We start from the raw sequence: 14,119 nt of genomic DNA, 5'->3' as shown, positions 1-14,119 counted from the left end.
GACAAGAAAAGGAGAAAACCCAATCGGACAAAACTCCTCTCCAAAAGAGAAAAGTACAATCAAGTGATAAAAATTGGAGGACTTAATGGTACCCACAATGACTACATCCATCTCAGGTACAATCAATCTTCCCCCATAAGACAGAAATGGAGAGTTGATATAACCCCCCATAATGTGTAATATCCTATAAAAATGTGGAGAGCATGAAGAAAAAGACATAGTCCAATGAATACAACATTTTTTCCCTTGGGAAGAAGATAGACCAAGAGAAAATATAGGAATACTTCCCATTCGGGGTAGGAATTGGTAGGAAGAAGAATCAAGATGTCCTTGAAATCTACTCACGAGTTGCCAAGCCATTGGTAGATGATGATGCCACAATCCAATTAGGTACATGCCCAATCATTGAATGTCACAAATGAAGAACAAAGAGAAATGAATGGTGAACTAGCTCTGATGACAAAGATGATGTGACAACAATTGTGCCATGATTGTCATCAAATAAGAGAGATAGACCCTCAAATTGGTCCTACAAATCTAAAATGTGAGAATCCATAAACAAAGATGCAAAATCTGGTAAATAAAAATCCCAAGTAGGAAGACAATAAGATACCTATTGCAATGACTCACTAGAAGTTCTCAATGAATCAACAATAGAAGATGGATTATCTTGGTTAATGGGAATGGTGAGAGTCTCAATCAATGAAGGTATAACAACTATTTCTGCAAGTGGAGAAGGAACAACTTGAGATTTTGATGTAGCATCAAATGATGGACCAAATGAACTCTTAGGTAAGAATCATATTTCATAATGTGAGAGATGAGGACACAATTCATGACCATCTTGATTGCTCCCATAATATTTACATCGACAACCTTTATACATGATTCACTCCTCAAATGATTAAATCTCCAATATAGTTCAAAGATAGAAACCCTCAACACAAATAAAAACTCCCAAATAATGATGTATGCTGAAATAAAATAAAATTTTCCAAAATGTCAAATGTCTATGTAATCTGTAAGAATGCAAATAATTGAATAATTTAACTTGGGAGAAAATTTAGAAAAATTGCATGGATGATTACATAGAGATTCTCAATACCTTTCCAAAGCTGCAAGAATCACGAAAGTCAGCAATTGTGACAAAAACTTATGAACTTGGAAGTCAAAAAATAGACCTGACTTCAAACAACAATTACCATCATCAACCAATGAAATTTAGAAAAATAACTATGTAGCATTAGGAAATCTGCAGAACCATCTTTCTCACAATATCTCTTTTTCGAGAAATTGACTCCATTAACCCAGATCATTGCAAAATTAAAAAAGGCCTTTGACGCAATTCTAGCACCTGGGGGACTTATTTTTTGTCACCCATGTGACTACATCCTTTTGTTGGGTTTAAAAAAAATGTTTCTATCGCTTGGGAAGCGGGTGGGTGGTGGTGGCGACGAGGTGTTGCGCCAGTCGTAGGCTCCTCTACAAGCTTTAGCCCCTGTTATGGAGTGGTGGACGGCAGGATATTACACTAATCTTACACCCCCACATAGATAGAATCACCCAAGACAGTCATTTTGTTGCCGACTGTGACATGTCCAAATGATAGAGTCAGGTATAGATCCATATGGCCATAGTGAGAAAAAGGTCTTTGATATTCTTCAACAAAAAAAAATCAATTTTGATGATTTTACAAGTGATCTTTAGGTTTTTGATCTTTGGGTTCAAAGTGTTTGAAAATTCAGTCAAATCCTTATAGATATGGACGAATGTTTTCTATGTTGATGAAATAAAAGCCAATCCTGACTTGATTCAATTGTGAAGCCCATTTTGACTTGATTCAATTGTGAAGTGCTTGAGACCCCAAATGCACTTCACAAGCTCTTCAAGCAAGTTTGCAGCAGAACTTGGCTACTGTGTAGTTGGATAGTGAACTCCCAAGATCTTAGGGTCACATTCAAAACAAAATAACCTTTCACAAGAGAGAAAATAATAAAAATAGTTTGCTTCATTATGAATGCTTGAATGATTGATTGAATATGAAATATACATAAGATGCCTTGCTTATAAGGACAAGGTTGAGACATACGATTAGACAAGATTATGACACGAGTCTTAATCCTATGTTATAAGACAACTAAAATGTCAATTATTAAATGACGTAAAATACAAGAAATAAATGAGATACATGACCCTATTACAACTAACCTATAAAAATAACACCTAGGACCTAAGTTAACTTGTAAATAGGTCCACTTTAAGGAATTAAAATTTGGACAAGATCTTATTCATTTTAACAAAATCAATCTAATATAAAAATTCAATTTCTTTCTCATATGCATACTAAACAATTTTTTTGGTCACATTCACTTCAAAAGTAGAATGTGTGAATCTAGTGTTATAACTTGTGAGTCTTGTCAAACGATATAATCCCTTTACCCATGGGTATGTGCAAGATCATGGGGGGCCAAAAAGTGGCAATGGAGAAAAAAATGTGTTTTAAACCTTTCCAAACACGCCAAAATTCGCTTTGACTTTTTGTTTGGGTCGGCCAAAATTTGAATTTGGTTTGGTAATACCAAACCAAATCGGAAATCCGTTAATATCGGATATCCGATTTGTGATGTCACTATTGTGATGTCATACTTTTTCAAATTGGATAAATCAGATATCCGTTTTTCTCAACATAAGAAGTATAGTTTAATAAAATGGGCATAACGTTTGCATTTCTTATCAAAATTTTGATTTTTTATAGGCGTTGGAAAGGTAATTCAAAGACCTATCGAATGGATAAGGTAGTTTTATTATATTATAGACCAAAAATTAATTATAATCATTTGAATTTAGTCCTTCAATTTAAAACTTAAAATACTCACAAATTTTGCATACAAAGTCTCTTTTTTTTTTTCCTATCACCTCTTTTATCTATCACTTGTCTATCTATACTTATATAAATGTATTTTATCTATCTCTTTCTTCTCTACTTATTTCACATATTTTCTCATCCTATCTAGATAAATAAATTCCCAAGTTACATGCATCTCTGCATATTTCTCCATCTTTCTATTCTTATCTCTCCCTCTCCCACTCCTTATTTCTATATTTCTCTCTAATAATCTCTCTTCTCTCTATTTATCTCCCTCCTCTACCTTATCCTACCTATACTTATATATTACTTGTCTCTATCACCTCCTTTCTCTCCCTATCTTGTCCCTTCTATCTCTATATCCCTATAGATCTATCTTCATGTATATTTATATCTCATTATCTCTAAATCTCACATATTCACTCCATCTCTCCCTCCATTTTTCTTACACTCTCTATCACTTTCTATCCATATCTATCTCTATCTCCATCTTCACATCTTCATCTCTTTCCCTATCAATCTCTCTTTCTATATGTTCCTCTATCTTTATATATCTTCCTCTATACATGATTAATCTACTTCTATGTCTCTTCCTCTATCGCCCTCTTGAAGTATCTTTCCCTTTCTCTACCTTTATCTCTTTAATTACTACATCTTTATATATCTCCGGCTCTCTCCCCACATCCTTCTCTATAATGCCTTTATATATCTCTATATCTCCCTCTTTCTCTCTCTCCCTCTCTATCTATCCCTATCTATAATCTCTATCTCTCTTTCTCACTCTCTTGCACTATCTATATCTTTCTATCTATCGATATTTCTCTTCCTTTATATCTCTCTATCTCTTAATTTTTTTATCTCACTCTCTTTACCCCTCTCTATCCATTTTTCTCCATCTCTTTATATATTTAGCTTTGTCTTTATCTCTCTCTTTCTCTATATCTATTCATCTCCTTCTCCCTTTCTCTTCATTTTTTATCTCTATCTTCCTCTCTCCTTTTCAATATTTAGATATGTCTATCTCTTTTTATCCATCCTTGTCCTTTAGTTTTTCTCCCTCTCACTTCATACTCCTTAATATCTATATCTCTATTTATGTCCTTGTCCTTTAGTTCTTCTCCCTCTCTTTAGCTCTTCATCTCTCTTCACCCTTATATCTCTCCCTATTTTAAACTTAGTACATTGGTCTCCTAAGGGGTTATATGGTGTCTCAAGGGGTCATAGAACACCATATGACCCCTTAGGACACAATATGACCCCTAACGAAACCATATGGTCTCCTAAGGGGTCACAAAACACCATATGACCCCTTAAGACACAATAAGACCCCTAATAACACCATATGGTGTCCTAAGGGGTCATAAGACACCAAATGACCCCTTAGGACACCATATGGCCCCTAATGACATAATGTGGCGTCCTAAAGGGTCATATGGTGTCCTAAGGGGTCATAGGACAACATATGACCCCTTGAGACACCATACGACCCATAGCACCATATAGTGTCCCAAGGGGTCATATGGTGTCCTAAGGGGTCATAGAACACCATATGACCCATTAGGACACAATACGACCCTTGACGACATCTAAGGGGTCATATAGTGTCCTAAGCGGTCATAGGACACCATATGACCCCTTAAGATACCATACGACCCCTTAGGACACCATAAGGGGTCATATGGTATCCTAAGGGGTCATATTGTTGGCATATGTGCAGAGTTTGATGACATGATGATATTGTATGTTGTCATTGATGTCAATATGCTAAAGTTTGAACCAGTATATTGAAGAAAGCAAACTGGCAAGAGAACCGGTATGATGGTATGAAGTAAACCGGTATGATAATGAGAACCGGTATATGCGAAATGGTGAGCCAGTATGTTGGAATGTGAATCGGTATTGGGGTTTCATTTGTTATGACTACCAGTTGGTAGTCTCGGCTTTAGGGTTTCCGGTTGATGCATTTCAAGTCTATGTGATTCAACCGACGACATCCTGTGATGGGATAGCATTGAAATGGAGATCATATCATTTTGCCACGTCAACCTTGTGCACGTGAAGAATTTCTTTGAGGATCTTGTATGAAGAAGATTGATCCTATCTACCTCGGGAATGCGTGAAGTCTCAGTAAATGATGGAAAACATGTGATGGGTTATTAGCTTCCAAAAGCGGCAAAGAATGAGTGATGGTGAACGTCTTGAGATTTGTTCAAGACTGTTTTACTCAATGCAATGTGTTTGAACGGTCAGGATTGGACTGACTGTATTGATAACCTAAATGTTTAGGGCTTATGGTTTATGCTACCGACCTATCTATTTCCTATAAGGTCGATGATGATTTGCATTGTGAAGTTGTTGGCAAATGTTATGTGTGTATCCAAGTGAAGAGATACTTGATTCTTGCCACACCAGAGAAGTGTGTTCATACCTGCAGAGTGTGATTGCATAAGTAAAGGAACTAAAGTGGATCTACCTTGGCATTTAGTGCTGTTATCAGATCAGTGTATTACCTGTTGACTTCTAACCATTTCAGCAGTTGGAAAATCCCTTAGCCAGGTAGCTTTAACAGGCTTTGTGTAAATACTTTAACAGGGTGACTCAAATCAATGAGTTCTTCAAATCCTCTTGCGAGGTAACCTTTAACAGGGTTCTAACCTTTAATCGGGTATTTAGCCATCCCTTAACAGGGTGATCCCTAGCAGAATTGGTTCCTAGTAGAACCTATTGTAAAGTCCTTAACCAGATTAGGCTCCTAACAGAGCGGACTTCAGAAGAGTTCAAGAACAACTTGTGGGTATTCATCCCCACCGTGGTTTTTCCCAGTTGGGTTTCCACGTGAAAAATTAGTGTGTCATGTGTGATGCTTTTTCATGTGATGATTAGTGTTTTCTATTAAGTGGTAATGCATATTGATCCAGTGGTCATTATATTTCTGATGAAATATTACTTGTTTATGCATATGGGTGAAATGGAAATGAGATATTAAGTGTGGTGAAGATCTTAGTGTTACCGATTTATTTCTTTTATAGTCATATTGTGTTTTACCGGTAGTGTCCCATTTTAAATCGGTGATACTGTTTACCAGTTAGTACAGTCTTTGTAGTTCAAGTGGTTGTGAAGGAAAGGTTTTTGTCTATACTGATTCACCCCTGCCTCTCAGTATCTATTGAGTATTTACTATTCATCATTATTCATCAATTGGTGGTGACCCCTTAGAACACAAGAAGACCCATAATGACACGATATGGTGTCCTAAGGGGTCATATGGTGTCACGAGACAAGATATGATCCCTTAGGACACAATATGACCCCTAAGGGGTCATATGGTGTCCTAAGGGGTCATATGATGTTCAAGGAACCTTTAGGACACAATATGACCCCTTAGCACACCATACAACCCCTAACGACACCATATGGTGTCCTAAGGGGTCGTAGGACACCATATGACTCGTTAGGACACAATATGACCCTTAACAACACCTAAGGGGTCATATAGTGTCCTGAGGGGTCATAGACACCATATGACCCCTAACAACACTGTATGGTGTCCTAAGGGGTCATATTGTGTCCTCAGGGGTCATAGGACACCATATGAGCCCTAATGACACAAAATGACACCTAACGATACCTAAGGGGTCATATGGTGATCTAAGGGGTCATAAGACACCATATGACCCCTTAGCACACCATACGACCCCTAATGACACCATATGGTTTCCTAAGGGGTCATAGAACACCATATGATACCTTAGGACACCATACGACACATAATGACACCATATGTTGTCCTAAGGGGTCATATGGTGTCCTAAAGGGTCATAGGACACTATATGACCCCTTAGGAGACCATACGACCCATAACAACATAATATGGTGTCCTAGAGGGTCAGAACACCATATGACCCCTGAGAACACCACACGACCCATAACAAGACCATGTGGTGTCCTAAGGGGTCATAAGACACAATATGACCTCTTGGGACATAATATGATCCCTAACGATGTCATATAGTGTCATAGAACACTATATGAGACCTTAAGACACCATACGACACATAACAACACCAAATGGTATCCTAAGGAGTCATATGTTGTCTTAAGGGGTCATAGGACACCATATGACCCCTTAGAACACCATACGACCCATAACACCATATAGTGTCCCAAGGGGTCATATGGTGTCCTAAGGGGTCATAGGACACCATATGACTCATTAGGACACAATACGACCACTGATGACACTTAAGGGGTCATATAGTGTCCTAAGGGGTCATAGGACACCATATGACCTCTTAGGACACCATACAACACCATATGGTGTCCTAAGGGGTCATATGGTATCCTAAGGGGTCATAGAACACCATATGACCCCTTAGGACACCATACGACACATAACAACACCAAATGGTGTCTTAATGGGTCATATGGTGTCCTAAGGGGTCATAGGACACCACATGACCCCTTAGGACATAATACGACTCCTTAAGACACAAAATAAACCCTAACGACACCTAAGGGGTCATATGACTCCTTAGAACACCATATGACCCCTAACGACACCATATGGTGTCCTAATGGGTCATAGAACACCATATGACCCCTCAGGACACTATACGATGCATAATGACACCATATGGTGTCCTAAGGGGTCATAGGACACCATATGACCCCTTAGGAGACCATACGACCCATAACAACATAATATGGTGTCCTAAGGGGTCATAGAACACCATATGACCCCTTAGAACACCATACGACCCATAATGACACCATGTGATGTCCTAAGGGGCAGTAAGACACAATATGACCCCTTAGAACATAATATGACCCCTAATGACGTCATACAGTATCTTAAGGGGTCATAGGACAACATATGACCCCCTAGGACACAATATGACCCCTTAAGACACAAAATAAACCCTAACGATACCTAAGGGGTCATATAATTTCCTAAGGGGTCATAGGACACCATATGACTCCTTAGCACACCATACAATCCCTAACAACACCATATGGTGTCCTAAGGGGTCATAGAACACCATGTGACCCCTTAGGACACAATACAACACATAACAACACCAAATGGTGTCGTAAGGGGTCCTATGGTTTCCTAAGGGGTTATAAGACACCATATGACCCCTTAGGACACCATACGACCCATAGCACCATATAGTGTCCCAAGGGGTCATATGGTTTCCTAAGGGGTCATATGGTAGGACACCATATGAACCATAGCACCATATAGTGTCCCAAGGGGTCATATGGTGTCCTTAGGGGTCATAGGACACCATATGATCCATTAGGACACAATATGACCCCTGACGACACCTAAGGGGTCATATAGTGTCCTAAGGGGTCATATGACACCATATGACTCCTTACAACACCATATGGTGTCTTAAGGGGTCATATGGTATCCTAAGGGGTCATATAACACCATATGACCCCTTAGAACACAAGAAGACCCATAACGACATGATATGGTGTCCTAAGGGATCATATAGTGTCACGAGACACCATATGACCCCTTAGAACACAATATGACCCCTAACGATACCTAAGGGGTCATATGGTGTCCTAATGGGTTATATGATGTCCTAGGAACCTTTAGGACACAATATGACCCCTAACAACACCTAAGCGGTCATATTGTGTCATAAGGGGTCATAGGACACCATATGACCCCTAACAACACAAAATGATGCCTAACGATACCTAAGGGGTCATATGGTGTTCCAAGGGGTCATATGACACCATATGACACCTTAGCACATCATACGACCCCTAATGGCACCATATGGTTTCCTAAGGGGTCACAGAACACCATATGACCCCTTAGGACACCATACGACGCATATTGACACCATATGGTGTCCTAAGGGGTCATAGGACACCATACCACTCCTTAGGAGACCATACGACCCATAACAACATAATATGGTGTCCTAAGGGGTCATAGAACACCATATGATCCCTTATAACACCATACAACCCATAACGACACCATGTGGTGTCCTAAGGGGTCATAAGACACAATATGACCTCTTAGCACATAATATGACCCTTAACGACATCATATAGTGTCCTAAGGGGTCTTAGGACACAATACGACCCCTTAGGACACAATACAACCCCTTAGGACACAAAATAAACCCTTAAGACACCTAAGGGGCAATATTGTTTCCTAAGGGGTCATAGGACACCATATGACTCCTTAGCACACCATATCATATGGTGTCCTAAAGGTTCATGAGACACCATGTGACCCTTTAGGACATGATATGACCCATAACGACACTTGAGGGGTCATATGGTGTCCTAATGAATCATATGATGTCCTATGGCCCTTTAAGATACAATATGACCCCTTCGTACACCATATAACCCATAACGATGCCATATGGTATCCTAAGGGGTTATAAGATGCCATATGGTATCCTAAGGTGTTATAGGATACCATATGACCCGTTAGGACACAATATGACCCCTAACAACACCTAAGGGGTCATAGGACACCATATAAACCCTTAGGATACAATATAACCCCTAACGACACCTAATGGGTCATATGGTATCCTAAGTGGTCATATGACGTCCTATGACCCCTTAAGACACAATATGACCCCTTAGCACACCATACAACCCCTAACGACACCATATGGTGTCCTAAGGGGTCATAGGACACCATATGACTCGTTAGGACACAATATGACCCCAAACGACACCTAAGGGATCATATGTTGTCCTAAGGGGTCATATGGTGTCCTAAGGGGTCATAGGATACCATATGACCCCTTAAGACACCATACGATCCATGATGACACCATATGGTGTCCTAAGGGGTCATAGGACACCATATGACCCCTTAGGACACAATATGACCCCTAACGACACCTTAGAGGCCATATGGTGCCCTTAGTGGTCATATGATATCTTATGACCCCTTAGCACACCATATGAACCCCAACGACACCATATGGTGTCCTAAGGGGTCATAGGATACCATATGACCCCTTAAGACACCATACGACCCATAACAACACCATATAGTGTTTTAAGGAGTCATATTGTGTCCTAAGAGGTCATAGGACACTATATGACCCTTTAAGACACAATATGACCCCTTTGCACACCATATGACCCCTAACAACATCATATGGTGTCCTAAGGGTTCATAGGACACCATATGACTCATTAGGACACAATATGACCCCTAATGATACCTAAGGGGTCATATGGTAAAGTTAGAGGTGAGGATAGATATGACAGAGAGATGACATTTGGGGAAGAGAGAATTAGAGAGAGTTGGGGGTAATTAGGGGTTGGGAGGAGAGGGGGGATGGGAAAGTATCAACAAAGGGAGAGAGAGATGAGGAGAGAGGTTCAAAGAGAGAGTTCTAGAGAGAAGGTAATTAGGGGAAGGTGAGGGGGGAGAGAGAGGGATGGAGTATCAACAAAGGAAGAGGGGTCAGAGATGGGGAGAGAGCCCCTTGATTACCCTCTCTCTAGTCCATCTCTTTGTTAATACTTCCCTCTTCCCCTCTACTCCCCCTAATTATCCTTTCTCTATCACTCTCTTCACCTCTCTCCACATCTCTCCCTCTCTCCTTTTGTTGATACTTACTCTTCTCCCTCTCTTCTTATCCGATAATTACACCCAACTCTCTCACATTATTTCTTTCCCTCAATTACCCTCGATCACCTCTCTCCTCCTATGGGTTTATAGATACTTCCCTCTCCCCCTCTCCCCACCCCTTAATTATTCTCTATGTCTCTCTTCACCTCTGTCTCCATCTCTCTTCTCTCTTTTTTGATACTTTACCCTCTCCCCCTCTCCTCCTACCCACTAATAATCTCAAACTCTCCCTCTCATTCTCTCTTCACCCCAATCACCCCCTCCCTCTCTCTCTTCGCCTTCCACCTAATTACCTATAACTCTCTCTCTCTCTCTCACTCTCTCTTCCCCCTAATTAATCTCTCCTTCTCACCTCTCTCCCCCTCTCCTTTTTTTGATACTCCCCTATGCCTCTCCTTGTCCCCTCTGAATTTTGTTGCTAGAGATGAGAAGGAAATGCAGAGAGACTAGTCTAGATCTTAGGGAAGAGAGAGTGACATAGAGGAGGAAATTATGAAGAGTTAGAAAAATAAGCACCTTGTACAACTTGAGAGAATGAATGAGGTATTCAATTATTGTTAGAGATATAGGTCTAGAGAGAGATGTATAAATATGGACAAAAGAGAGGGAGGAAGAAACAAACAGGTGGAGTGATAGGTTTAGGAGAGAGAGGTGGAGAAAGGAACAAACATAGATAACATGGTTTATCAAAATTTATCGAACTCAATAAAATTCATAATTTTCTATTATTAATTAATTATTTATTTAGTTTATTTTGAGATGATTGTTACAAAAATTCATGCAATAGGGAAATCATATGAAAAAGTCATGAGTTTTTTATGTTTTAAAAATGAAGGATGAATTTAAATGAATTATAATTATTTTTAAAAACAAATAATTTAAAATCTACCCATTCCATATCATAGAGCTCTTAATTACCTTTCCAACGCCTGTAAAAAATCAAAATTTCGATATAAAATGCAAAAATTATGTCCAATTTAGTAATTTTTTTTTTTTTTCAAAAACGGATATCCGATTGTAAAACATAAATTTTTCCCTCCATCTTTTCGTTCAGGATTTATTTGGGATTTGGCTTGGAAGTGACAAGCCTGGAAAGTCAACTGAAAAAACGTGTTTTTTAGTATTCCTCGATTTTCCAGACTTTACACTGGTGGCTGACGACTTTTTTTATAGCCAAAATTGATAAAATGAGAAGGGTTTTTTAAGGACGTTCTTAGCTTTCCAACAATATAAGGTTTGTCTTATTTCGACTTTAATAAATAATTATTATTTATTTTTTTATTGAATTCTAACAAAAGTCTTGATTGATAGACTGATTGAAAAACACTCATAACTTTCAATCCGCATAGCATTTTTTGAATCCAAAACATGCGTCACATCCTATGCTTCATCTATTATAGGGAAAAAAATTTTAAAAAAATAATTTCATAAGGTTCTGACCAAGTTAAGGTGGTCAGACGAAGGAATTTCTAAATTTCTGAAAAGCTGTAGTAAAAAAATCATAAATAATTATTTACTTTATAAAAAATTATAAAAAAATGTGTCACATCCGGACATGAGTCTAATACTTATATTATAAATTTTATAAAAAAATATTATGATTTGATTGCGATTAGGGTGGTCAGACATACACCTACTTCTTATCCTTTTCCTGAAATTGTTGTACCACTGCATTGAAATTTAAAATTTTCATCAAATAGGATTTTTTTTTCTCAAAAAACAACTAGTAGCTTAGAAACTGCATTCAATTTTCTATAGACTCTCTTCTTACATATTTTAAAAATAATGTTCATAACTTATTCAATTTTTCATGTCAAGTTGCATAACTCTGATTTTTTGAAATTTCATTGCCACTTAAGGGTCTGTTTTGGCACACCATGATCCTGCACATACCCCCATGATCCATGATACTATAGTGTTATAACCATATATTTATTTAGTTTGGTACAATTTTTTATGGTAGAAAATTAAAACCTTGATGTGTTCATATAGATGCACTTTTTTATTTGCATCTAAAATTTTAAGTATTTTAGAGTTGCAATACCTTAATAAATCTATAAATGGTAAATGATGTTGAACTAATCTCGATAATTTTTTTTAGTTTTTATTTGATCATATTAGTATGCTCATGTTAGCAACTTCTTATATTATTTAATATTTTTTGCTATTGTTTTGTGAACTCTCTTTATTCTTTAGACAAATAATTTGTCTATATAATGTTTAAATACTATTAGATTTGTTAAAACTTGGGACATACATACATTTGTATTAGTACGTTTTGAACATGTGGTTTTGTAATGCAAACTTGACTTAATGCATTGACAATTGATCAATATTTTATGATCATCTCTACAGGATCTTCCCAAACATGGTGATGAAATTAATGGCACTATGGATTTCAAGGAGCCACACATCAAGGATAAACAAGAGGTTTTTATTCTATTATTGATTTTATGCAATAAAATATATTTTTTATAATATTTTGTCAAATTTTAGTTTTTTGAAAAAATGACACTAGAAATTGCTAGACTTTATCAATGATCTAAATACATAGATGCACTTGTCTTACATTTCCTTAATAATGTTATTATACTTAATGATGTTGTGTCCAAATATTTAAATTCCAAGTTAGTTTTATGTTTAAAAAAAACTCTTTCTACTTATCCTATTAATGGGGTTAGGAAGATGGTTCCTTCCATATGACAGAAGAAGCCAAATAGATTGAGCTTCCTTGAAAATGGTATAAAAAGGATATTGGTGGTGCCTCAAAAGACAATATTGTGAAATTAGGGGCCAAATGTATATTAGGGTATTCAATTGGTGTAGTGGTCTATGTGTAGCCTTAAAAAAATCTCAAACTTGGAAAAAATAAAGCTATGGTGCAAATCCTTGTATTAGGACTTTAATTATGCATTATTGAAGACCTAAGAAAAATTATGACTTAGCTATTATTGTTGATTCCATAAGGGAAAAATATTCATAGAATTGGAAGATTAATAGGTTAAAAGTTGGACCTTGCCTATGCTAAACTCCTTGATAGACTTCATGATAAATCATGTCTATCATGAGATCAGCAACGAGTTGGAGCTACTTGCTAACCTGATGATAATTGATGGAATGCAAGAACTCTTAATTGACAATATGTTAGACACATGACCTTATTTAAAAAGGCTCACTTTGTAGGGGATGACACCAAATAAAGAGAAACCCTTAAGTAAAAATATATCAATTTGATAGAATTTGTAATTAGCTTGTTTGGAATATAATGTCTTTTCCTCTCATTCATGTCAAGTTGAGATAGTGGGTCATGGTAGGTTCATGAGTTAGTATAATAATGACTCAAATAAATAAGATGGATTATATGGTGTTTCTGTAAAGTGGAAAATGATCGAACCCTAGTTGCTCTCCCCTCTTCCAACTCCAAGGAGAGAGAAGGGAGGTTACTAGGGTTGACGGTTTTCACTTAGGGGAGACTTTACATTCAAAAGAGGGGTTGAAACCCACAAGATCCAATCCCACACAATGCAAGATTGGATTCTAAATGAGTTTCAAGGGTTAAGACAGCAAGGCTACCCTCTTTTGTAAAGAATGTGCATAGAATGATCAAGCTAGGAATG

General features: G+C 37.7%; 1 protein-coding gene across 2 annotated transcripts in view; it reads left to right on the top strand.

Annotated features, from left to right (window-relative positions):
* Window positions 1-14,119, top strand: part of LOC131071677 (uncharacterized) — a 72,757-nt gene that overhangs the window by 26,552 nt on the left and 32,086 nt on the right. The window contains exon 6 of one of the 2 annotated variants that reach the window (XM_058007614.2): window positions 12,858-12,932. The exons of the other annotated variant lie outside the window; for it this stretch is intronic. Within the exon in view, the coding sequence (XP_057863597.2) occupies window positions 12,858-12,932 (75 nt within the window). The remainder of the gene's footprint in view (window positions 1-12,857; window positions 12,933-14,119) is intronic. 2 annotated transcript variants of the gene reach the window in all.

Source organism: Cryptomeria japonica, chromosome 4 (assembly GCF_030272615.1).
Source record: "Cryptomeria japonica chromosome 4, Sugi_1.0, whole genome shotgun sequence".
Lineage (NCBI taxonomy): Eukaryota > Viridiplantae > Streptophyta > Pinopsida > Cupressales > Cupressaceae > Cryptomeria > Cryptomeria japonica.
The sequence above is the reverse complement of the archived record's forward strand: the minus strand, read 5'-3'. Positions and strand labels throughout refer to the sequence as shown.